The sequence below is a fragment of the Penicillium nucicola genome (genome assembly GCF_028828085.1).
Source record: "Penicillium nucicola strain IBT 29836 chromosome Unknown utg000008l, whole genome shotgun sequence".
NCBI classification, from domain to species: domain Eukaryota; kingdom Fungi; phylum Ascomycota; class Eurotiomycetes; order Eurotiales; family Aspergillaceae; genus Penicillium; species Penicillium nucicola.
Window position 1 is genome coordinate 1806257 of NW_026643132.1, and position 25050 is coordinate 1831306.

At 49.4% G+C, this 25050-nt stretch overlaps 12 protein-coding genes across 12 annotated transcripts; 7 read left to right on the forward strand and 5 right to left on the reverse strand.

The window, feature by feature from the left end:
* Nucleotides 1-165: 165 nt before the first annotated feature.
* N7511_008178 (uncharacterized protein) lies at nucleotides 166-1309 on the forward strand (the record flags this gene model as incomplete). The annotated part of the gene is made up of 2 exons (XM_057130555.1): nucleotides 166-566; nucleotides 625-1309. The coding sequence occupies 2 exons, from the start codon at nucleotides 166-168 to the stop codon at nucleotides 1307-1309; spliced, it is 1086 nt and encodes a 361-aa protein (XP_056982338.1).
* A 942-nt stretch (nucleotides 1310-2251) lies between these two features.
* On the forward strand, nucleotides 2252-3336 carry N7511_008179 (rRNA-binding ribosome biosynthesis protein UTP23; the record flags this gene model as incomplete). The annotated part of the gene is made up of 3 exons (XM_057130556.1): nucleotides 2252-2339; nucleotides 2396-2485; nucleotides 2546-3336. 3 exons carry the CDS (start codon nucleotides 2252-2254, stop codon nucleotides 3334-3336), a joined length of 969 nt encoding a protein of 322 aa, XP_056982339.1.
* A 395-nt stretch (nucleotides 3337-3731) lies between these two features.
* On the reverse strand, nucleotides 3732-4103 carry N7511_008180 (COX assembly mitochondrial protein; the record flags this gene model as incomplete). The annotated part of the gene is made up of 2 exons (XM_057130557.1): nucleotides 3732-4006; nucleotides 4070-4103. 2 exons carry the CDS (start codon nucleotides 4101-4103, stop codon nucleotides 3732-3734), a joined length of 309 nt encoding a protein of 102 aa, XP_056982340.1.
* Nucleotides 4104-4338: 235 nt separating this feature from the next.
* On the forward strand, nucleotides 4339-6002 carry N7511_008181 (rRNA-processing protein PWP1; the record flags this gene model as incomplete). The annotated part of the gene is made up of 2 exons (XM_057130558.1): nucleotides 4339-4580; nucleotides 4643-6002. 2 exons carry the CDS (start codon nucleotides 4339-4341, stop codon nucleotides 6000-6002), a joined length of 1602 nt encoding a protein of 533 aa, XP_056982341.1.
* Nucleotides 6003-6540: 538 nt separating this feature from the next.
* On the reverse strand, nucleotides 6541-7848 carry N7511_008182 (type I glyceraldehyde-3-phosphate dehydrogenase; the record flags this gene model as incomplete). The annotated part of the gene is made up of 5 exons (XM_057130559.1): nucleotides 6541-6636; nucleotides 6691-6898; nucleotides 6958-7072; nucleotides 7128-7697; nucleotides 7761-7848. 5 exons carry the CDS (start codon nucleotides 7846-7848, stop codon nucleotides 6541-6543), a joined length of 1077 nt encoding a protein of 358 aa, XP_056982342.1.
* Nucleotides 7849-9927: 2079 nt separating this feature from the next.
* On the reverse strand, nucleotides 9928-11133 carry N7511_008183 (putative tartrate dehydrogenase; the record flags this gene model as incomplete). Its single annotated transcript, XM_057130560.1, has 3 exons — nucleotides 9928-10278; nucleotides 10334-10824; nucleotides 10875-11133. The coding sequence occupies 3 exons, from the start codon at nucleotides 11131-11133 to the stop codon at nucleotides 9928-9930; spliced, it is 1101 nt and encodes a 366-aa protein (XP_056982343.1).
* A 433-nt stretch (nucleotides 11134-11566) lies between these two features.
* N7511_008184 (uncharacterized protein) lies at nucleotides 11567-12511 on the forward strand (the record flags this gene model as incomplete). Its single annotated transcript, XM_057130561.1, has 1 exon — nucleotides 11567-12511. The coding sequence occupies one exon, from the start codon at nucleotides 11567-11569 to the stop codon at nucleotides 12509-12511; it is 945 nt and encodes a 314-aa protein (XP_056982344.1).
* Nucleotides 12512-12579: 68 nt separating this feature from the next.
* Nucleotides 12580-14700, reverse strand: N7511_008185 (CeGAL family transcription factor; the record flags this gene model as incomplete). Its single annotated transcript, XM_057130562.1, has 1 exon — nucleotides 12580-14700. The coding sequence occupies one exon, from the start codon at nucleotides 14698-14700 to the stop codon at nucleotides 12580-12582; it is 2121 nt and encodes a 706-aa protein (XP_056982345.1).
* Nucleotides 14701-16116: 1416 nt separating this feature from the next.
* N7511_008186 (uncharacterized protein) lies at nucleotides 16117-17004 on the forward strand (the record flags this gene model as incomplete). Its single annotated transcript, XM_057130563.1, has 2 exons — nucleotides 16117-16123; nucleotides 16367-17004. The coding sequence occupies 2 exons, from the start codon at nucleotides 16117-16119 to the stop codon at nucleotides 17002-17004; spliced, it is 645 nt and encodes a 214-aa protein (XP_056982346.1).
* Nucleotides 17005-18466: 1462 nt separating this feature from the next.
* Nucleotides 18467-19234, forward strand: N7511_008187 (uncharacterized protein; the record flags this gene model as incomplete). The annotated part of the gene is made up of 1 exon (XM_057130564.1): nucleotides 18467-19234. The coding sequence occupies one exon, from the start codon at nucleotides 18467-18469 to the stop codon at nucleotides 19232-19234; it is 768 nt and encodes a 255-aa protein (XP_056982347.1).
* A 917-nt stretch (nucleotides 19235-20151) lies between these two features.
* Nucleotides 20152-22239, forward strand: N7511_008188 (rDNA-binding RNA polymerase I transcriptional factor; the record flags this gene model as incomplete). The annotated part of the gene is made up of 1 exon (XM_057130565.1): nucleotides 20152-22239. The coding sequence occupies one exon, from the start codon at nucleotides 20152-20154 to the stop codon at nucleotides 22237-22239; it is 2088 nt and encodes a 695-aa protein (XP_056982348.1).
* A 1623-nt stretch (nucleotides 22240-23862) lies between these two features.
* N7511_008189 (alpha/beta hydrolase) lies at nucleotides 23863-24876 on the reverse strand (the record flags this gene model as incomplete). The annotated part of the gene is made up of 1 exon (XM_057130566.1): nucleotides 23863-24876. One exon carries the CDS (start codon nucleotides 24874-24876, stop codon nucleotides 23863-23865), a length of 1014 nt encoding a protein of 337 aa, XP_056982349.1.
* Nucleotides 24877-25050: the final 174 nt, after the last annotated feature.

Sequence of the window (25050 nt, forward strand, 5' to 3'; positions counted from 1 at the left end):
ATCAGAGATACTCCGTAGGGCCAGGAACAGTCGGCGGCGCAGACCAGTGAAAATTGGAGATACCACGATCGGCCCCGGTGAGCGTCAGAACACCAATTTGACCAATTTGACCGACTTTTTTCTCTCTTTCCCCCCATGACTTAACAGATCCTTCTGAGCTGAGTCATGGTGACCAAGGCATCACCTTGGACGTCTATCAGCAAGTGGATCGCGAACATAAGGCCGAGCACGGCACGGCCATACCACGCGGCAGTGTGGCCCTCCTACGGCATCACCACCCCCGTCGCTCAGCAGGTCCGAAAATCGCCATTTAGATTCGAGACCGGATATGCTCTGTGTGCGAAACGACCCCCACGGCCATTTCCCCCGCCGTTCCTGTCTCCACCGTCCACATCCTTTTCCGATCCCTTGACCACTCAACTGAGCCAGGATAAGAGATTATCCGTCAAGGGCGAGCTAGTCCGGGGTCTAAACAACGGAGACGATGCCATCCTGGTCTCGGAAAACTTCCTAGGCGTCGACGATGGCGTCGGCGCTTGGGCCACGAGACCCCATGGCCATGCTGCGTGAGTGATCCCCCTGGTTGGATATTGGATGTTGGATGAGCGCTGACTTGGGTTACAGTCTCTGGTCGAGACTCCTGCTACACTTCTGGGCTCTCGAGGTCGAGGGTAACATTGATAAGAGCACCAGCTGTCTCGACCCGGTCGGATACTTGCAATCTGCATACGAAGAGACGATTCGCGCGACAACATCTCCTACACATTGGCAAGGAACGACCACCTCGGCAACCGCTATTCTACACTGGACGAATGAGAAGGATGGCACACAGAATCCACTGTTATACGTGACGAATCTCGGCGACTGCAAGATCCTCGTGATCCGGCCAAGCGAGGAGAAAGTCATATTTCGAACCGCGGAGCAATGGCACTGGTTCGACTGTCCCATGCAACTCGGAACGAACAGCGTCGACACACCGAGGAAAGATGCGGTATTATCAAAGGTTGCGATAGAGGAAGACGATGTCGTTCTGGCCCTGTCTGACGGTGTGATGGACAATCTCTGGGAACACGAGGTATTGAAAGTCATCACCGACAGCATCAACAAGTGGGACCTGGGACATGCTGTGGCTGCGGAGGTGGCCCAGAATCCTGGACTGTCCGATGAACGGAATGTATACGTCGCCCGGGAGTTGCTCCATGCTGCTCTGGCCATTGCCCGGGATCCTTTCGCGGAGAGCCCGTTTATGGAGAAGGCCGTGGATGAGGGACTTGCTATTGAAGGAGGTAAGATCTATCCTTGGTCTTAGAACATTCTTATTCTTTTACTAATCCTGAACAGGCAAAATGGACGATATATCCGTTGTGGTAGCTTCCTGCAAGAAAAGAGTGGGATGAGATGCAATCAGCATCATGAACACATCCTTCTATATCATATCGCACGATTCTGAGATGCAGTGACTGTGCCATGCTTGGAAGTCAGGTCTCATCGTTACCAAACTTTGAACAACGCAACCCAGCTACTGAATCCAGCTCCGATGCCATATCTTCCGACCATGCCAAGAAAGTCTCGAGACACAGCGCAGTTTGAGCGACTGCTGCCCACGACCGGGACTGACGCACTTACTGCTCTCGTGGCCGTCTTTCACCCGAAGAATTGAAGTTATCAACCGCCAGTCTCTTTTTCAAGCCATGAATCGCGGTGAGGCAAAGACTCATTCAACCCTGCCTGCCAGAGGGCCCTCGTTCGCAATGAGAGCTGCACAGCAATTACTATGAAAATAGTAAAGGTGTATCAGTCAGTCTGCAATCTGCTGGAAGGCCATACCTCTCTGTTGCCTTCTCATGAAATGGAAATTCCATATCCATGCACATTATTCAATCAGATTATCATGGCAAGAGCTGGCTCTCCATGGTCATGAATTAGATTTGCCTTGATCAAGCGACGTCTTGGTCCATCAACACAAGAATAATATTTATGTCTTAATGTCTCTTTAATGAACAAAGATCCCATAATAAATTGGCCTTGTAAGACTTCAGTAGATAAACTAGACACTTGAACGAAGGGAAGTACAGGGTACATCGATTTGATAGCGAAGCCCCACTCAGAGCAAGTACTGGGTACTGTTCTCTGCACAGACCACAACACCGCCTTGGGTCGCCGCCCGGCAAAATGAAAAAAGTTTCGGTCGACGCCAGAAGCTCATACTCGACACCTCAAATTACCAATATCTTGACCTTCAACTTTCACAATGAGGGCCAAACGTTCTAAGAAGTATCGCAAGCTTATGCACCAATATGAGCTCGCTTTTGGGTTCCGCGAGGCCTACCAGGTACTGGGTATGTCGATCTCGATACTCTTTTCCGATGTACAGTACTAACCTGCGCTTGAACAGTGGACTCGAACTTCCTTCGCGCCACAGATTCATTTAAGATGGATTTGATTCCTGCACTTGAGCGGACTGTGCAAGGCAAAGTTAAGCCCCGTTAGTTCAGCCAAACCCGCTCCTCCATTTCAAAGAAGCATCTCAACTAACCAACCCCAGTATTGACGAAATGTTCACTCGCCGCTATCATGGCCGCGCAACCCATCAACCCGAAAACAGAAAAGCCTTACAGACCGTTGTTCCTCCCCCCGCCAACAGAACTTCCACTCCGCCACTGCACCCACAATGCGGAGCACACACCAATCGACGAGATTGAATGCCTCCTCTCTCTGCTGTCCCCCAACGCAGACTCAAAGAAGAACAAGGAGCACTACATCCTCGCGAGTGCAGACCCAATTCTGAAGAAGCGAAACTCCAACGACGAGCCGCGGAAATACAAGCGCGAAGACGAGCGCAAAGAAGAAGAGGCCATGCGCCGTTCTCGAGCTTTGCGTTTTAAAGCCCGCTCCATCCCCGGTGTGCCTATCATCTACGTCAAACGCTCCGTCATGGTTCTCGAGCCTATGAGTGGCTCCTCCGAGACGGTCCGTGATGGCGTGGAACGAGTTAAGTTCCGCGCTGGATTGGACGCTGATCCTATGCTTGGCAAACGCAAGCGCGACGGAGAGGGTGAAGGCGAGGGCGAAGAATCGGCCGAACCTAAGAAGAAGCGTGGTCCTAAGGTTAAGGGTCCCAACCCGCTTAGTATGAAGAAGCCCAAGAAGAGAACGGATGAGTCTGCCCCGACACCGAAGAAGAAGGTCGATGCGGATGCTACTGAGCAGCCTGATGGTGATGAGTCTGCTGCTAAGCCGAAGCGAAAGCGCCGTCACAATAAGGGTGCTTGGCAAGAAGATGAGCAGCCTGTTGAGTCAAATGATGCGCCTGCTGCTATGGAGGTTGATGCTTGATTCGATCTTTACGGCTTAGACTCATGATGCTGGTTATCATTATGCATTCCATCTTTCTTTCATCCCGGGCACGGCGTTCTTCATGGATGGGTTATATCTAAAAGTCCAGCTGGTGTAGACTAGCTATGTACATCCAATATCATTTGCATTAACGTTACCTTGAAAACTCAAAGCTCAACTGCTTGTTAGTTCAAACATAACCAAACGACGTAATACAGTAGAAGAGAGATTGATCATATGTACAGTTACATTTTCGAATATCGTACAAACTATCCATCTGACTGGATATAATGGGAGAACAGAACAAGGCACGTTCTGGACTTTCTCACAGAACGGCCAAAAAGCAAACCAAAACTCCAGTTCCAAGCATAATGCCATATATCACCCAGTCGCATCTATTTCTGAGCGCCAGCATTTGTGGCAGTCCCAGTGGCAGCGGTAGCAGCGACATTAGAGGGACCCTGATCGAGCTCTCTCTCCTTGGCCCAGATAGCCTCGATACGCTTGCGGTTTCCGCGGGCTTCGTCTCGGTTGCGCTTTGCGCGCTCGAAGCGCTCGCCGGAAAGACATTTGTTCACGTCGCGCTTGATATCATTACAGCTTCCAATGGCCTTGTGAAGAAATCCCTTTGCATGGCATTCGTCGAGGGCAGTCATGATCTCCTCGCAGTCTGAAGTTCATCAATTAGTACCGGTATTCGGAGACTTCACGGAATGGAGAGAGTTCAACGTACTGACGTTGTAAGGGGTGTGCAGGTGGGAATGCATGATTGCAGTAGTATTATGTGACTTGACACGGCAAATAATCAATCTCGAGAAATAATCAAGCAATACCAGCAATCGTACGATCAATCACCGACAAGCAAACGGCGTCTGCAAATTGCCCGGGCGGTAGATTGATCGGCCAATTTCTGCCGGGCGGACAGCCCCTCTCACCGATAAAAAAATATCGGCGATAAAAAAAAGTTGTAAGGTGATCGTTTTTTTAGGCAACGCTTTCATTATGTCTTCTATGATCACGACTACGGCGTGGGTGCGACGTGGTGTCGCTGCCCAGTTCCCCACCAAATATGAGATTGACGAGGCGGAAATGGGCCGGATATCTAAGCTTGCGCGCATGCAGCTTGAAGAGGCGAAGGAAGGTCTGAGCGCTGCTCAAGATGAGCCTATGGATGAGGATGGAAAGGATGGTGCTGCTGAAGTTATGGATGATGACAGCGAGAAGAAGACCAAGGAGAGTGCTGAGTGAGTTGCTCGTATCTTGAAGCTTTCAAGCTCAAGATTGGCATGTGCTAATTCTATAATAGTGACGACGATGTTCTCAAGGAATTCGACATGGACCACTATGACAGCGATGAGAAGGATGAGGATGGAGAGAAGATCACCATGTTCGGCAATGTTCAATCGCTGGCTTACCACCAGCCCAACGAGGCCGATCCTTACCTCGTGGTGCCCGAGGATGAGGATGACGACGAACGCGAGGAGTTGCAGATCTTGCCTGTCGACAACCTCCTCTTGGCCGGAAAGGTCGAGGATGAAGTTGCCCACCTTGAGGTCTATGTCTACGAAGACCGCGCCGACAACCTCTACGTTCACCACGATATCATGCTTCCCGGCATTCCTCTCTGCCTTGAGTGGCTCGACATTCCCGTGGGCAACAACCCCGAAAACCGCACGCAAGGAAACTTTGTCGCTGTCGGAACCATGGAGCCCGATATTGAGATCTGGGATCTGGACGTCGTGGACTGCATGTACCCTAACGCCATCCTCGGCCAGGGCGGCCAGGACGCCGAAAAGGCCAAGAAGAAGCAGAAGAAGAAGGCCAAGGCTAATGATGAGTACCACATCGACTCTGTCCTGGCGCTGGCCGCCAACCGATCTCACCGCAACTTGCTCGCCTCCGCCTCCGCCGACAAGACCGTCAAGCTCTGGGATCTCAACACCACAACCTGCGCCAAGTCCTACTCGCACCACACGGACAAGGTCTGCTCACTAGACTGGCACCCAATCGAGTCCACCATCCTCCTCAGCGGCAGTTACGACCGCACAGTGGTGGCAGCCGACATGCGTGCCCCAGACTCCCGAGCCCGCTGGGGCGTCGACGCCGACGTGGAGGCTGTCCGCTGGGACCCCCACGACCCCAATTTCTTCTACGTCACTACTGACGCCGGCATGGTCTACCGCTACGACATGCGCAACGTGCCCGCCAGCACAGCCGAGTCCAAGCCCGTCTGGAGCTTGCAAGCGCACGACTCCTCCGTCTCCTCCTTCGACATCAACCCCAACATTCCCGGCTTCCTCGTCACTGGTTCAACAGACAAGACCGTCAAGCTCTGGAACGTTGAGAACGACCGCCCCAACATGGTTGTTACGCGCAAGGTCGATGTCGGCAAGGTCTTCTCTACTGCCTTTGCTCCCGACAAAGAAGTCGGCTTCCGCGTTGCTGTTGCCGGTAGCCAGGGTAACGTGCAGGTGTGGGATGCCTCGACCAACGGCGCTGTGCGCCGTGCGTTCGTGTCTCGCATGCCTGAGTTCGCTGGTGAGGTCGAGGAGCGCATGGTTGGTATCACTGCCGATGATGAGGAGTCTGACGATGAGGGTGAAGAGGAGGCTGATGAGGGTGCGCCTCGTGGTGGTGATGGCTGGGAGTCGATGGATGAAGACTAGATGGACACTGATACCCTTGGATCATGTTGTTTATGCGTCAAAAAAATAGATTCGTTAGGTTTTGCATGTTAATGACCTCTTTTGTTATGAAGTAACTATCACTATGAGAACAATGTCAATAGTCAATCTGTTCAAAGGGTGCATCTTACAGTTCCAACTGCAGTAATGTGTTGAGGCTTCCATAAAATGTAGGACTGAGCTTGGTCTTCAGGGCTGCCGTATGGTCTACTTTTCTTCCCTTCTTCTTCTTCAAAATTGCCAATGCCATGCATAACCCAAAGCGTACTTATACACTGCAGTCAGTGTAGTGCAACTGCCTTGTAGCTTGTGGGCAAATCAAATCCGGAATCTTTGAGCCGATCTTCTTATAATCAATAGGTTAATATCTTCTTCTAGTTCATCTCTGTATAGCGTGAAAAGAAAGGCTTGCTATGAAAAAAGAATGTATTTCCCCCATTTTCCCATTAATATTCTAAAAGAACACAACTTCTATGTCCACTTCAATTCCCAAAACGCCGTATCCATGCTATGCTGAGACTCAAACAACCTCCTGGGCATGCACATAAGTGGTCAAATCCAACAAACGGTTAGAGTATCCCCATTCGTTATCATACCATGCCATGATCTTGAAGAACTGCAACAAGTTAGTAAAAACTATATAGTAGACACTCAAGAAACAATGACTTACCTGAGGGTTCAATTCCATGCATGAAGGGGCATCGATGATGGCGCTGAAGGGACTGCCATTGTAGTCACTGCTGACCAGCTCGTCGTCGGCAACCTTGAGAACGCCGGCCATCTCCATCTTGGAAGCTCGTCGGAAGGCGGAGATGACCTCGGCCAGCGAGGTTGGCTTCTCGGTGCTGAATGTAAGATCGATCATTGAGACGTTGGGGCTGAGAGGTTTGATATTAGTTCTTGTTTTCAAAGTCTAATCGTTTGGAGGTTGACTCACGTTGGGACACGGATCGAGACACCAGTCACCTTGCCCTTCAAGCCGGGGAGAACGGCAGCGACAGCCTTGGCTGCACCAGTGGTTGTGGGGATAATGTTATTGAAGACACCACGACCTGATATGAAGTATTAGCTCAATGCCTTGAAGTTAAGATCTACCAAGCCTCTTACCCAGTCGCTTGTTCTTCTTGCTATATCCATCCAAGACTTGCTGTGACCTCGTTGCGGCATGGATAGTAGTCAAGAAGCCTTGTGTAAGGCCGAAAGATGCATCAAGAACCTTCAAGACAGGAGTCACACAGTTGGTAGTGCAGCTAGCGTTTGACACAACGCGGCATTCTTCATTGGGAGTATAGGAGTCCTCGTTGACACCGTAGACAAAGGTAGGCGAGTCGGAGCTAGGAGCAGAGATGAGGACACGCTTGGCCTGGCCGTGAGTGACATGGTCGAGGGCGAGATCACGCTTGGTGAATTTGCCTGTGCATTCAAGGACGTAGTCGACTCCCAGGGCGGCCCAGTTGAGCTTCTTCAGGTCCCGTTCGGATGTGAGGGCGATGTGCTTGCCGTTGATTGAGATGAGGTTATCGGAGAGGGCGTGAATAGGGGTCTTCTCGTCCAGACTGCCCATTGAGGAGTCGTAGCGGACAAGGTAAATGAGGTCTTCGACAGTGACGCATGTGTGGTTGATTGCGACGACTTGGATGTCGGAGCGGACTAGGGCTGCGCGGAGCACGTTGCGACCTGTATATCTTCATTAGGAGGGACTTCCTTTTGAGATTTGAAGCCGTTTTCTGTTTCACTAACCGATACGACCGAAGCCATTGATTCCAACCTTGCAGGCAGGGAATGCCTGGACCTGGCTATGGGCAACGTCATCGATTGAGGGAGCCATATGGTAGGGTTATGGTAGGGTTATGACTGAATATAGAGAAATAGAAGAAGTAAAAATAGGTTGATGCTCTGCTCTGTGTGAGAGTAGCTTAAAGTATTTCATTAGCAAGTCCAGCGAGGACCAATATCTATAAGTATAGTTCCAGCCCTAACCTCATCCCCCACGGTTTCAAGGATATCAACCCGGAGCCACCCGTCACACGGATAATGAACCGGCTTCCAACATGACCGCCTACTTGATAACGAGTTATTTATTCCAATTCATTGACTCTCACCCATCTAGAACAAACCGACATCTCCGGGCGACTCTGCCGTCATCGGATCCCGTGGCTATGGGACCAGGGGACAGCCAATCACAGTCAACCTTTCCGCCGAAAATCCCGTGTCCACGATCCGATGGCAGCAGAAGTGACTAAACCCGTGACGCTAGGGCCCAAGAACAAGTTTGCCGCGGTGTTGTTGGGGCTTTGGACTCCGGGGTAAAGTCCCGATAGACGGAGGAATGTGCTTTCTCTGCTATTCGCGGGGCTGGCTATATTTGCACGAAAAGCAATGGAGCCAATCATGGCTGTCGATTCGCTTGGTTTCAAGCTATCATTCTAACGCCGAAATTTGTGGAGTATCATGGGCAATTGCTGGTTTCTGATTTGCGGGTGAGGCCGGCATTCTCGTTCTCCGTATCGGCATTCCGATGGGCGTTGGAGACACGCTTCCGATTGCGCCGAACTATGACCAACCGATTATTTGTATTGGTTTATTGCATGCGAGTTTCCGATTTCTCACGGTGTCGTGAGTCTAAGCCGAGAGTATCGGGCAAATCGGTAGTTGCTTCATGCTGTCTTGGTTCTTCCCGAGGTATAGTTCAGTTAACTTATATCCGAATCGTTTCTATAACTTCGCTTGGAAAAACCGGCAATAACAACGGGGTTTTTGACAGCCTTGAAGACATACCATAAACATATTTGACTATAGACTTCTGACCTATCACGTTAATATCTGACTAGTAAACATATATTGTTGGAGCAGGCATTTCAAAAGCCACATGCTAATATAAAATACCCCAGTACTGACGGACATTCTCTTCCATTCCAACAGAGCATGACTGTCTCTTCTCATAAATTCCAGCAGCCAGCCATGCCATAAGAATGACAGGACAATAAAAAGATGGAATCAATAAAGCAATTATCCATCATCGGTCCTAGGAAAGTCCCACGAAGCACTGCTTTACATTGTGTAGTGACCTCGAATGTTAACTCAATACTAGAGACTTCTGACCTCATAGCCTTATCATTGGGATATGAATCATTGAGTACAGCAAGGTTGACAGTGGCCTTCTCTGTCCGGTTGATGCAAACCAACCAAGGGGTAATTCCGACAAGAACAAGAACATGAAACCGATAATCACCAAATGCACAGACATTGAAACCTGCAAGAATTCACTGATGATAGTAGCCATCTTGATCCGAGAAATATTGTCTGCTGACGACCAAGAAAATCAGACAAGACGGAACTTGAGAGTGTACCGATGAGAGTACCGGGAAAGAAGAAGTAATACCGTTTTCTGGCGTTAGAATTGTGTGCTTTGCAGCACTCTCCGGGTGAGGAAAGTTCAAGAAGCAGTCGTAAACTAACTGTAAATAGTTGAAAGAGGTCTCTGTAGAACTGGCTAAGCGGACTTGTACACCCCCAAAACACACGAGAGGGTTACAGACACGAGACGAGACATCAGCTGTGGTTATGCGTTGTTCAGCGCAGTGTAAATCGCTCACTTGATAGGCGATATAAATGATGTGAATGGCTCGTAACATCAGGGAATGTGAGGCTCAATTGAGGCTTACTTTATGCTTAACTTACACTTTTTCCTCTGAACTAGGGAACGGAAACCTCATGTCAGGCCAAGCCTTATGAGTTAGCTGCGTGGAAAATTTGCTTGGCGGTAATATCAGGCCGACAAATTCTCTCTTTTGTGATACTATGCACTAAGAAAGATCTTTTGGTCTCAAATGAGTTGTAGCTTGACTCATTCTAACGTTGTTCATATTCATTTCACGTTCCAATTTTTTGTCAAATCCATCAGACTTTATTTGCTGGCTGCAAGCTTCTGGATTTCAGCAACCACAGCATCAGTGACTTGCTTAGTCGTAGCATTGCCACCCAAATCGCGAGTAAGAACGCCCTGCTCGCAAACGTTCTCGACACAGTCCAAGAGCTTCTTGGAAGCGTCCTCCTCGCCGAGCCAGGCAAGCATCTCAGCGGCAGTCCAGAAGGTAGCGACAGGGTTGGAGATACCCATGCCGGTGATATCAAAGGCAGAGCCATGAATAGGCTCGAACATACTGGGGTACTCCCGAGTAGGGTCGAGGTTGGAGGTAGGAGCAATGCCAATGGAACCAGCCAAGGAGGCAGCAAGGTCAGACAGGATATCAGCGTGCTAGATAATTGTGAGTCGGGACCAGATCGGATTATCTTCTTATTGCATCACTTACCAGGTTGGTAGCCACAATAGTATCCAGACTCTCGGGCTTCAGAACCATACGAGTAGTCATGGCATCAACAAGCATCTTGTCAACGGTAACATCAGGGAAGTCAACAGCAACGGCCTTGGCGACCTCATCCCAGAGAACCATTCCGTTGCGCTGGGCATTGCTCTTGGTGACCACGGTCAAAAGCTTACGAGGGCGCTTCTGGGCAGTCTCAAAGGCAAAGCGCATGATTCTCTCTACGCCGTGGCGGGAGAAGATCGAAACCTCGGTGGCGACTTCCCAGGGCTTGCCAGCGTGTGAGCGACCACCCTGACCGGCGTACTCTCCCTCGCTGTTCTCGCGAATGATCACCCAGTCAAGATCGTTCGGACCGCACTTTCGCAACGGAGACTCAGTACCACGGAATACGCGGGTTGGGCGCACGTTAGCATACTGCTGGAAAGGCTGGCAAATGGCCAGACGGAGACCCCACAGGGAAATGTGATCAGGGACGTCTTTTGTAAGTTAGAACTATATTTCCTATGGAATAGCGGTTTGTGCTTACCAGGAGCGCCGACAGCGCCGAAGAAAATGGCGTCGTGTTTCTTCAGTTCTTCGAGTCCACCATCGGGGATGTATTTTCCGGTCTTCTTGTAAGTCTCGGAGCTCCAGTCGTAGTTCTTAAAGTCCAGCTTGAAGGTCTTGAGGGTATCGGTCAAGGCATTTAGGGCAGTAATGCCAGCATTGATGACCTCCGGTCCGATTCCATCAGCAGGGATAGAAGCGATGCTATATGTCTTTTGGCTAGTAGCTGAGGGAGACATGGTGACTTTTGATGTTCTTGTCCGGTTTGGGGTGTTGACAGGAATGGATGAAGTCAGCGCGTTCAGCGGATCTTAAAGGAATTCGACTTTTGCCCTAAGCAATTAGGAATCCACATCAAATCTACCCAGAGCCTATCGCATGATCTCTCAGAGCTCATCCAACTTGATCGCGGGGTGCGGAGATTGACTTGTCCGGTTGTTGTGTGTCGGGGTTCCATATTCCGGGTGATCTGCCGGACAAAGACATGTCCGGCCAACCCTAACTATGGCCACAACTGTCGACTCGGTCGAGGTGTCCATCATGCGAATGCATCATAGAAACTTGATCCATATGAAACCCGGAAGAGCTTACTCGTTCCATGTACAAGACGTCTACTACAACAGTCATCCCAGTCAAGAATCCAAGTGAGACTTGAGTAGCAAGTTCTTCAAAATGCCTGTCTCCCAGGAAATGATTGGAGGTATTGTGGACAATCTCGTACCGTACATCGACCGCCATATCCAAGCTCGGTCTACCACTTCAATAAAAACACCTTTCATTTTCGGCCTGACAGGCCTCCAAGGAAGTGGCAAATCGACATGGACCAATACTTTTGTGAAACAACTAAACCACAAACACAAATATAACACGATCAGCATCTCACTTGATGATCTTTATCTTGACCATGGCAATCTCGTCAAGCTCCGCCTTGCCAACCCAGACAACAAACTGGTTCAAACCCGCGGCCAACCTGGAACGCACGATATGGAACTTGCGCGTTCTTTCTTCGATAGTTTGAACAGCGACTGTGAAGTTATCATTCCATTGTTCGACAAGAGCAAATTCAACGGAGAAGGTGGAAGGGCACCAAAAGAGAAGTGGCAATGTGTTCCGGCCGGAACGCAGATTGATGTTGTGATATTTGAAGGGTGGTGTGTTGGGTTCCAGCCTCTGGATGAGGCTATCATCCGACAAAAATGGGAGAGAGAATTTCAACAAGAAGAAACAACCGATTTTCCAGTCAAAACATTGAAGGACCATGCGCTTGGGCACTTGCTAGAAGCAAATGAGAAGCTGCGTCAATACTGCGATCAATTTTTGGGACAGCAACATTTGGACTTTCTTCTCCATTTGGATACCTCAAGCCTGGGCAATGTGTACAAATGGAGACTACAGCAGGAACATGATCTTTTTCAGCGGACGGGGGAGAGTATGACGAATGAGGAGGTCGTTCAATTTGTCAGAGGGTATATGTCAGCGTATGAGCTCTATCTGGAGCAGATGCAGGATCAGTTGCGACGAGGATTCTTCGATGACAAGACCAAAGGTCGAGTGCGAGTTCTATTGGATCAAGACAGAAACATAGAAGACTATATTGAGTATAGTCGTGAAATTTAGTATTTTCAAAGAATTTTACACAATCGGTTAATTTGCATGGTTTCCTCGTCTTGAAAAATTGTCAAGAATCACAGGAAGTTGTTGTGGATCATCCAAGGACCGTCGGCAACACTCCATAAGTCGTTCATCAACATTGATGAGGTCAACGGCAAGGAGTCTTGGCCCGCAAAACTCGTGTTGAAGACACCAATGTTGTCCGTTGTGTTTCCAAATATGAGCCCAGCTGACGACTGCCCATTGAAGTTGTTTCCAGTAGGGTCCATCATCTCAGGGAAGTTGCCCATATTGACTGATGGCGAAACGATAGCCGAATCATAATTGTCTACTGCGGGGGAACCCGCAGTCGAGCGAATAGTAGAGCCAAAGGGTTGAATTCCCACGGAAGTCGGCTGCTCTTGATATGTATTCTTCTGTAAGTTCTGAGAACGGACCGGCGTGATACTTATATCCCCAGTGCCGTTGGTTCTATCCTGAATTGGCGAAAGTCGGGACATTCTTCTGTCAATGAGATTTCCCGGTGGGGCAGATCCTTCAGCTCCATTTGAGGTTGAAGCAATCTTGAATTGTACACCTGTAGGCATCTGTGTCAAGGCAGACTCCATCCCTTTGATGGCCTCAATGCAGGTTTCAGGCCAGCTACTACCGCGCAATGACAAGTTCTCCAAAATGGCAATCCCCATTCTGGCGTACTTGATAGCGGTAGGTGCGGCAAATTCTTCTTCAGATGCTGCATACATCAGAATCAGACATGCCATCCAAGTGGACCATGTAAAGCACGGCCAGGAGAGTGGAGATTCAGATGGAGAGGATATGTGTTTTTTCAAAGCTGCAACTATTGATCGTGATGAGGCAATGCACGTTTGTAATGCGTTTTTATAATCAGCACTTGGCTTTTCGGCAGCTAAAAGAGGCCGATTGAGTGAGATGATAGCTTCGTGCCGTAGGACTATCAAAAGCAAGCGATGATAGGGTTGCAAGAGTACTTCTTGTTCGATGCATGTTTCTGCAGGCTCTTCAATCGGGTTTGCATCATCATAGACTTCGTTCCACCATTTTGAGAGCTCTCCAGAAACGTGGGCTGCCTCGGCCTGACTGGCATGACTGTGCAGAATAGACTTGTTGCGAAGCTCCACAATCAAACCTCGTACCCGTGAAAACTTTGCAAGATGACATACTAGGCGTAGTCTGGGATCATCTATTTTTCTAGGAACGTTTGACGCGTGTCGCTCAGTGCCTGGGTAACAGACATCGATGTCGTCATCTCTAATGCTGAGAGGGATCCCAAGAGCTTGGGACAAATACCTCTCTAGGGAGTAGATTGACCAAAATAGCCGGCATCTAATGTCCACCTCTTGATTGGTGAAGCATGAAAATCGCCCTGGACAGCGATGCAACCCAAGGTGAAATGCAGTTCGAGTGATAACTCCTCCGACACGCGAAGCGGCATTGAGGCGGAGAAGTGAAGTGAGAGCAAGTTGAGCTGTGAATGCGGCTTGCAGTAATGAAAGTGTAGTAGGCTCTTCAAGTAAGCTTTGTACTTCATGCATAACATGAGGTATAGTGTGAAAGACCAAGACTGAAGGAATGGTACCTAACTTGGACCCTAATACTGTTGTTTGCCGATTATCACCGAGGGATATGGAAATGATAGATCGAAGAATCAACATATCCAGTCGACTGATTGATTCCACTCCCTTTTGGCTCACAGTCTCCATGATTTTCAAGACTGTGGGAGCATGCAGACAAGGGAAAATTGGATGCCAATTCTCAAAATAGCTGCGCGTCCACTTGATGAGGTCATTGAAATCAAATGAGGCATTCAGCGCAAAGTCCAATTCATCATGAGTCCACAGATCATCTGACCTGTGAACATTTCCTGCATTTTGCCGTAGACGGTCGTCCTCGCCTGGGACGGAGGTTCGGTCACGGGTTCGTGTCTGATCCAAATCTGCGGATCGGCGAGCAAAAGCATTGTAAACGTGCCGAATGAAGTGAATTCCACTCGAACTTCCAATAAATGTAGCAGACCCATCATTCTGAGACTCTCTCATGAATCCGATCTCACGAGGCGATGGGCCTGAAGTACCCGTAGCGGATGTGCGCTTGCGTCTCTTGGCTGCACGAGACGGGTATGGCCAATCTGTTTCATTTTCTTCAAATCGAGTGCTTGCAGACGAAGGAGAGGCCATATCTACTCGATCACATATTGTGAGATTGAGGCATTTGGCATGTCAACTTTCCCCAGCTCCCGATGATCCTAGGGACGGTGGGATTTTAGTCAGATATTACGTCAGCTCCCCAATTGCCTCGGGGTGGATCTATAGAATTACTGTGCTTCTACAAATGTCTTTTAATCATCTATACAACGATGTTGAAAGCTCTGTAACTTCCTCTACAGCCATTAATCTTACTGAAGTGTCTATAATGTGCCCTTCAGGCGTGTGCCATTCCTCTTTCAAGTAGCACAGCCCTTTTCAACATCCTAGGATTTGGCCAGCTCAGCATTGTGCCTATTTTCGTAGGATATTCCGACAAGTGTACTCTTTGGTAATTTGTTGGTGTATTAAGTCCCCAAGCACTAGAGTCAAACTTATCACCAGTGTTATACTGTGACCATCTAAATCTCGTTTATCCCTCATACGGGTCACACTCGAAAACAGTGGGCAAACTCCTTATATTTATTGAAATTTCTTATTCACTGACCTAGATTTGGTGACTCTAGCTCTCGAAAAAAAGCCTAACTTGAACAGTCAATTAGCCAAAGATTTTGACCCTACCAATGACCCTTTTTCTTCTTTTCTATCGATGCACCGCACAAGGTGTACAATAACAGTCACAGGTGAACCAACCCCCGCTAGACCTTGTAGTGTGACCCTCAAAATGTCAGTATATCATACACTTTCTCTTGCAGTCTTTTTACCTGATGCAGTATATTTTTCTTAAGTCTTCACCCTACAGCCTCATGGTCATCCTCCCAGTCTTTGTATGGCACGCACATGCCTTATTTCACCCCAGCAGAACGCAATAAAGGATACTTGATTTGATCATCTTTCAAAGTGTGAGCTTGAGATACTTAGCCCGGATGGTCACAGGGATATAGTCATCGGATCACTAAAGTGACGGATATCAAAGTCTCGTATGATCAACGGTCAGAAGCACTACCACCACCAACTCGACAGGGTGAGCTTTGATTAAAGCTATACCAAATATAGGTTTGTAGTGAAAATCAATACAATAGATACTTGTCGATGTATTCAACCAGATTAAAGGCGGAGAGCCCATTTCATGCGGCGTCACGTGCATATCGGACATTTTCAACTCCGAAAATTTCAACCGTCATACATATCAGCCAGATCTATCAAGATGGCTTGGCTGGTCTGGTATTCTGCATGAATTTCGGAGATCTCACTGCGTTATGCATGACACGACTTTATATTAAGTAATGAGTCAATCGCGATCGAAGCGGGCTAAAACGTCCGAGGTTATTGTGCCAGGTGAGACCTGAATATCTCCATATTCAAAACATGAGTTACTGACTTAGGATATACGCACTCAGAGGAAGAGGCCCTCAATTCAATTTCCTGTGAAACATGTAGACAGCGGAAATGCAAAGTAAGTGGAATGTCTAGTTATACTCAAATTAGTGCTAATTGGAACAGTGTGATCGAAACCTGTAAGATGGTTAATGTCAATATCAAAAATGACATGGATCATATCTAATTTACATTGTCATCAAGGCCGTTTTGTTCTCAATGTGAAGGCGACCCGTCTAGATGTGTTTACCCAGAGAGTGGCAAGAGGTGAAATGCCCAATGCACGCAGGTACCCATAGAAAACTGACCTGTTGATCTAGAGGCTTGCCACTGGGATATCTGAACCAACTCGAGCAGAGGTTAACAGAAACTGAGTCCGCACTATACGGGGCTCTTGCAGCCCTCCGATCTATGGAATCAACAGCTGTACCAGTCTCGACAAAAGCCGACACAGCGCCAAAACACAAAGCAGCGCGCATGGAAGAATGGTCTCAACTCCCACTTCGAGAGTGGTCGGACGTGGAACGATGGATGACGGTGATGTCGGACCGATTCAGCATCAAGCAGCCAAGAGAGATGATCCCCGAGACATCAAGGGGCAGTTACGCAATACCGATGACTCCTACTCATGATGAAACACGCACTTTAGGGGTATCTGATGAGCCGCATTCGAGGACTATCCCGTCTGCATGGCCACCTGGGGGCAGCAGGTTCAATACAGGGAGTCCGTATGGTTCTAATCAGCTACGCCCCGGGATGATGGCTTCCCCGGCTTATTATGGGCAGGTCGCGGTTGAGTCGGAGGTCCTGCCGTCTCCCCCGGCTGGAAGTTCCCGACATGAAGTGGATGATGCTGTCGGTGTTTCTGTTGTGGATCATGCAAATGCAGGAGCTGGTGTGGATTCAGGATCGACAATGGCTGAAGAGCTGTCACACAAGAATCCGAATTTGTATTTCTAAATTGATCAGTTCAAAGTGGTCTGTAAAGTATAGTAGAGACATATCTAGCTCGGACACTTTATCTGTAACGGAGTCACGGGTCACGGGCCACTTTGGCCTCAGGAATCATTAGTCAGGTCTCACGTGAAATCCCAAGGAGAACATCTTGTCACATTGCTCACTTCTCACTCTTGGATAGGTTTATTTTCAGCTCAAGGCGCCAGTTTCACGCACTATATGCAGAATAGAGTACAGGGTTCCTGTAAAGAGCCCTGGCGGGGCTCGAGCGCATCACTCCACAAGCCTTTGTCCGGTGGAGTCCGAGATGAGGTTTTAATCACCACTCCACTAAGTCCACCGAGTCCACCGAGTCCACCGCGCTCCGCCCAGATAACGATCCCACTGATTCTGTGAATTTCAGTTGGACTCTCTTCAGCTGGATTTCTGCACACAAGCAATCCCCTGGTGCATTTCTTCTGTCCTTGATTGGATATGCGGCAGTCCCTGGATTCTTACCAACGGGCCACGGAGCTTCGCTCTACGCATGGAACGAGTCTAACTGGCTAGTGAAACGCCCGTGCCATCAGACTAGGGGGCCCGGACCTGCAATTGATTGTTTCAGTCAAATTCTACACGGAAAAATAATTGCATCACACAATGAGGGATGGCATTCACGTGGGTAAAAAGATCCCTGAAGGGTCATCTGCAGTACAGAAAGGACTGCACACGTCAATATCTAGGGTCTGACGACCTTCACGCCTGATCAGGACCTAGAGTGCCCCTCCATACCCAGGGCCATCCAGGGTTGACCACGTCTGGGCCCTGACCGTTCGGACGGATGGCCACAGGGACTCAAAAATAAGAAGCAAATCAGCGTAGAGAACATACCGTAAAAAGAGGCAAAGTGTAAAAGTCTGGATGAACCACTGGAAGAACTCTGGACCCCCAATCCGCGATCTCTGTTGGGCTCCATCGGCCTACAGTTGGTTCTCGGAGTGGCCAAACGTGTTAAGCGCCCGACCCCCCCCCCCGTCACTTTCAGTTCGTAAGGGACCCCCTTCTTCTTCTTCCTCCAACCTCTCATTTTTAGTTCCTTCATTCTCTCCTTTCCTGCTGGTCCTTGATAATCTGTGATCTGTGATCACTCCTGTCTATCGACCTAGCGCCTGGTTGTGCGCTCCATTCCTTTTAGCCCACAAAGTAGGCTACACTCCCCTCCCATTTTGCTGCGCAAAATTACGAGAGCTCGACATTCATTAGAAACAACTCAGTTTCACTTCTGTACAGTTGTTGGAATAGAATTTCACCATCTGACACCAGACACATTCCTGGAGTTGATCCTCCATTCCTTCCATCCCGCGATCGTCTACCACGCGAAACAGTATCCGATCACAAAGACGCCTAAAATAAGATTACGCGACACCTTCAAAATCTATTCTGACTTGACGATCTACCGTCTCCCTCTAACCACTTTTCTGCCATCATGTCGAACCTCACGAGAGCATTCACCCGGCGCAATAAGCGCCCGGAGGTATCTGCGCCCATGCCGTATCGTGCTGAAGGCCATGTGCGACTGAATTCGGGAGCTATCAAGCGTGGAAATATTTCTGGCCCAGTTCAGCTGTTGTCCACCACCAACATGCTCGCCTACAATGCCCCAGATCTTCACTCGGCCGTTTCTACGTCTTCGTCGTCTTCGTTGCGCTCTGACTCGGACGCTGTTTCCCCGCAGAGCTACGCTTCGTCTATGACTTCGCCCGACGTCTCTCCATACGAGAGCTTTCCCGTTGAGGCGAATCCTATGGCATCTTATTTCCCGAAACGCTCAGCTACCGTGACCAGTCACCCGCGTTCCTCGACCTCATCCTCTCAGTCAAATACGGATGCCCCGGTGATTCCCAAGCGTGCTTTGTCTCACACAAAGCGTTCTCATCAGGAGCTCGCTCGCAACCGTTCCGTCTCGAGGATGTCTCCACCTCCTTTGAACGCCCCACGTAGCAACCCTGCTGTTCGGGCATCCCAAGACTTCTTCCAGCCTGAGCCGCATCCATTCAGCAAAGAGCTGGAGCAAGTGAACGAGGTTGCCGAGGAATTCGGTGGGTTGAATCTTCTAGATGATGAAGAGCGCATTTTGTATGATAAGGGGCTCAAGAAGTTCTCTGTCGAAGATTATCTTGTGGAGATTGAAGACCTCTATGGCAGCATTTTTGAGGACAAGCCTGGACCTTTGCACACTACAACTTGGTTCTAACTTATCCCTAATACTGCCTGCCCCGGTTGATCCGGGGTAATCGACACGAGATTGCAGCCAGCAAAGAACTGGATCTTCTTTGCTGGGTCTGCCGCGACGACCAACTATTATTCTCTCTCTTTGACGACTATTCCCCTTGTTTTGCACGATACCATGGGAGGACCCTTCTGCTACGCGTTCGGTCTTCATTCTATCCCTTCTGCCTCTGCCATTGTTTTGTTTCTCCCGTCTTTGGCAGTCTCTATATCTCTCAGTCCTCCGACGTGACTGGTGAGATTCATATCTAGATTGTTTCAGGTTCTATTCGGTTTTTTTCAAATCATACATGTTAATAGAACTCCGATAAAAGCTTGCAGATCTCTCCTTCCTGCATTGTAGAGTTTGTGGCTTGTTCAATCGCTAGGTCCGAAAGTAGTCTCATAAGCAATATCTAGACAAGCCTTTTGAAGGCCATTGTCTAGAAACACTCAATTGCGTATACTTGCACGCGACGCGCGATGAGAACATGATGATGTAAGCCAATATTACCAAAAGGGGATTAGCGTAGGGCTCACCGACACGGTCACGGGTTCACGGGTGCTCCGCAGGCTCCACAGCGAATGAAGGAAAAATTTCGCTTTTGCTCTACTACAACAGACCTGGCCACTTCGACCGTTCTGTCTGCATCTGATTTCATCTCCTCCAAGCGACTGGAAAACCTCCAGAGGTGCAGACAGATGTTTTCCCTTTTTTCCCGCTTCAACCTGTAGCATAAACGTCAAGTTTGAGACGTGAGAGGTCGTGTGCTTGGACCACGCTTCGATAAGCTCAAGTCCCGACATTGAATCAACGTCGACAGTGTTCTGTGTTCAGAGAGCAGAGCAGCAAATGTCGACCTATTTCTATCTCTAGAATCTGTTATCGTTCAACACCCGGTCATGGTCTCCCTTGCCGCCACGACTTCACGCAACCCGGCGCTACCGCCGAACCCTGCAGGCCCTCGAGCGAAAATGATCCCTAATTCCTCTCCCGTTCCTATCCTCAAAACATCCAAGTCGACTCGTCCAATGGCTGGCACAAAACGCAAAATGAGTGATGCCGACCTCGCTCTCTCCCCCTCTTCATCCCAAGGCGATGACGTTACAGAAGAGCTCCCCCACAAGAAGCGTCCACGCGTTCAATTTGACCAGGATGTGAAGCTGCACGATGCTTCTGGGCCGGATACTTCGTCGGAGAAGAGCCTAGCCTTTGTGCGGGAGGAAGTACGCAGTGCTATCCACCGCCATGTTACAATGTCAGAAAGCGAGGGCTACGACCGAATCAAGGGAATCTTCACCGCCGACCCCAAGAAACAGGGCGATGACACCGTGCTTGCATATGACTTGCCAACACACTTGTCTTTGAAGAACCACCTCCTCGGTCTTCTGTCCCATGTCGCCTCCCTCGACCGCTCATGTAGCGGACTCGTACACGCCATCATCAACAGCGAGTGGCTCGGTCGTGATGAATCGTACGTGAAGCTCTACATACGGTTCATGGGCAATCTGGCTGCTGCCCAGGGTACCTACCTTGGTCCCGTCTTGAAGATGCTTGCCACCAGCCTCGGAACTATCCCTCGAGGACTTGGTCGACTCCCCGGGTACGCTGTTGTCTCGCCATCTGAAATTTACACTCGTGTCCACATGGCACTTCGTCACCTGCTACGACTCATTCCAGCTGCGAGTGGATCGCTGTCTCCGATATTGTCTTCGCAGTTCCCCTTCGACTCGGACCCCGCTAGTGCCAACGTTGCCTACACACGTAACCTTGTCCAAATCATCAATTACACTCCTGAATTGCAATCGGACATCCTAGCTTTGATTACCGAAAAGATGGTCAAGGTCGATGTTCAGATACAAGTGGACATGGAAGACTTCGAGGAGGAGGTTGGCGACGAGCTTATTCACGACATTGATGACGACGAAGTCGACGATGATAATGAGTCCGTCGCAAGCGACGATTCAGAGGAAAATGACACACAGGGAACGAAGAAAATCAAAGATAACATCCTGAAGGTGGATGGAATGATCGACATTCTCTTCGAATACTTCGCTCCTCCTTTCACATCTGGCAGTCTGGATGACAAGGAGAACGCCTTGGACCTACTCCTTAGCCATTTCCAGAGCATTATCCTCCCAACATATCGATCTCGCCACACTCAGTTCCTCTTGTTCCATTTCTCTCAAACCTCGCCTGTACTCGTCGATCGTTTCGCCTCGACCTTTGTGCAACTAATCTTCAACAAGCTGCAACCTGGTATTCTGCGTCAGTCCGCAGCTGCATACCTTGCTAGCTTTGTCGCTCGTGGCGCTCACATTTCTGGCGATGTCGTTCGTGATGTCTTTGACCTTCTTCTTACCCACCTGAACAGTCTGCGCATTGATTACGAAGGTAGCTGCCGCGGCCCTGATCTTCGGCGTTACGGACCATTCTACTCTACCGCCCAAGCCCTGCTGTATATCTTCTGCTTCCGCTGGCGTGACCTGACAACTGCCGCCATTGACGGCGACACCGCAGACCAAGTAGACGAACTTGAGCCAGGCCAGATTCAATTCCCTCCCAACATCAAAGAGTTCCTCCACAAGTCCATTTACTCGCGTCTGAACCCTCTCAAGGTGTGCTCTCCGGCCATCGTGTCCGAGTTCGCCCGCATCGCCCACCACTTCCAATTCCTCTACGTCTATCCCCTCCTCGAAACCAACAAGCGTATCCGCATCACAGCATTCCGAAGCATCTCCACCCTCGCAGACTCCCGCTTCAGCCAAGTTGGGCGTGAGATCCGCGCAGGCGATAACAGTGGCTATCAACTCGACGCCTACTTCCCCTTCGACCCCTACCAGCTACCCCGCAGCCGACGCTGGCTGGAAGGCGACTACGTCGAATGGCGCGGTATCCCCGGTCTGGACGAGGCCAATGACTCAGACAGCGGTGCCGACGAGGAATCCGATGAAGACAGTGAAGACGCAACAGAGACAGACGAGGAGTAAACCAATCTTCAAATGTCCTGTCTTCATGTCTAAAGTCATCATGTTTTGATCTTGATCTTTGATTCGATTTTCTGTTACTTGAGCGCGGCGTCCGGATTTCCAGCCCATTTTCGTGGTTTTGTTTCTTTTTTATTTTCACCGTCTTTCTCCCCAATTTCTTCCGCATAGAAAAAAAGTTCCGATACCTTGTTCCTCTCTTATGACTGATGACATTGTGCTTCGTTGCGGGACTTTCGTGGATCCTTGAGGTCTTTGATCCTATGTGTACTACTATAGTGCAGCTTGTTTCTACCAAGTCAAAAGAAAAAAAAAGGGAAATTATCACATTCAATCTTTGTCTTTATGTATATGGGTGTTTGGTAGGCCATACTGTAGCGGCTGGCAACTTCTACCAATGTTGCACGTACAAACTCCGTTTCTACTCCCCCACTAGACATTCAACCAGTCTCAACCTCTATCCTAGCTCATTCAACTCGGAACATAATATCACACTTAGACATATACCCTCCGCCGGTCATTGACAGACAATGAAAACGCAGCATCACACAAGCAGCCATAAACATCAGGTCCACAACCTTGCACGCGATATCTGCATCAGGAACGAGAACTCCAATTTGACAAAGAAAGCATAGTCACTGCTTATCTCTCTGCAGCCACGAACGTGCCATTCTTCGTCGGTATAGATGTTGACGGTGTCTGCTCACTTCGATGTCCCTCTGGCGACGGATCAAATGCCACCGGATGATGGTTCTTCGGTACATCCATTCTAGAGGAGATAGTGAAAAGTATGAAGAATATGCATGTCAATATGAAGATTGTCGATATTGAAAATATGTGGAATGCGGAGATGTGTTTCGACAACATGATTTTATGGACTGTAGATGACTGACTTCAGGGGTAAAAAATACAGTCACCGTACTTGGAGGAAGAACTTTTGTTCGCTGGGCTTGGCGGGTTGCCAAGGAGCTATTTTGAGATGACTTGTAAGCTGGCTAGGCTGCTGTTCACTTATTCAGAGGTAGTTGCTTACCTGACGTGGAATGGGATTCACTTTGTACTGGTGAATAGATGCTGGTGGTGGCATGTCTGGAGTCTACTTTTGAGGAAGGAATCCTATTGTGCTTTTCAGTAACTTGAAGGATATTCATTCAGTTGGATACTGTAAGCCACCTCCAAAGCGCTTTTGTAGGGCTAGAGTTTGGCCCTGATTTGGGTTAGTCGGCTCACACGTGAATGGGCCGGGAGTGCTGGCCAATAGGCAGGGATCCCGCCAACCTTGCGCCAGGTGGAAGTGGTTGCAGAGTCCGCTTCTGGGCCCACTCGACACCATCCCTGCATGTTGTCCGCATGCTGTCCGCATGTTGTCCGCACGTAGTCGTATGCGTAGCAAATTAGTAAAACCCTTTGCTCCAGCATATGTTGCTCGGGAATACAGTAATCACGAAGTGTGAGTTGATTGATAAAAGTAAGGATACAATAAGACTAAATCAATGCTATTTATGTTCAGCTAACGCCGTGAATGCCAAATTCCCAAACGCCGAGGTTGGCGCTATTGCAGTGCTAAGATAGAAACAGGAAAATGGAAGACAGAAAGAGAGTAAGAAAGTAGTACAGGCGTAGCAATCACCGATCGAAGATAGCCTTCATGTCGGCGCAGGCATCACGGTAGAGAACATCCACGCTGTTCTGGTCCCGCCATGGATTGGGTGACTTGTCCCACGCATGCTTGGCCTTCTCGATAAGCATGGCCCGAACGCGTTTCCCAAGGCCTTCAAGGCGACGCACGAATTGTTGGCCCTCCTTCATAAGCATGTCCCACTCGCAGATGAACAAAAAGACATCACGGGGGAGGGCCTCTGCTAGAACTTGATCGGTGGCACGCACAGGAGACGCATAAGGTGAAGCACGATCCTCCAGGTTGGGCAGATAAGCCTCATCAAAGAGGGTGGTAAAGAAGGCAGGGAGCGTCTTGTTCGGCATGAGACTCATCGCGCGGCGATGGTCCCGTGATTCCTGGAAGTCCAGAATAGGGTACCAGCAGAACAATGCAACGATGTGAAGATCACTGATCTGGTTGATGAGGTTCTGGGTTGATTCTGCGCGGCCCAGGTTTTCCTTGATCTCGGATGATATCCGGCTACGCAACCTCAACGGCACGGTGACTGCCAGGTTTCCGCCGGCTGAGAACCCGCTCAGCGCCACTCGACTCACGTCCAAGCCCAGTTCGGTGGCATGTGCTGCTAGATAGAGTAGACCTTCGACACCGTCGTCCACTGCGGCGGGGAAAGGGTGCTCCGGTGCCCGCCGGTAGCTCACACTGACAACCACCGCCCCGACATTATCCAGGATCACCTTGATCCAGCGGGAGTCATCAGTGGCACAGCCGAGGGTGAAACCGCCACCGTGGAAGTTGACGGCAACTGGGTATCGATGACCTAAGCGTCGTTGTTCATGGTAGTCGGGTGGACAGTAAAAGTGGAGGACGATCGAGTTTCCATGGCTGTCGGAGGTCACGCTGCGAGTGAAGGACGGTCGCGGTGGGCTAGTCGGACCGATATCGTGTAGGAACATTCCAATGCGCATCAGAAAGCGCCAGAAGACAGCCTGGACATACAGCCACCATCGGGATTGGGCCATGGTGCGTTCTGGCATGCGCTTGGGGACTCCGGAAGACCCGGAAGATGACGAGTTGATTAGAGGAGGGGAAGATGAAAATGGCGAGAAGAAGAAATGAACAGGAAAAAGACGCAAGTCAAGGACCGAAGAAAAAGGAAGTGAGGTTAAGAATCAGATGTTGAGATAAAGAAGCGC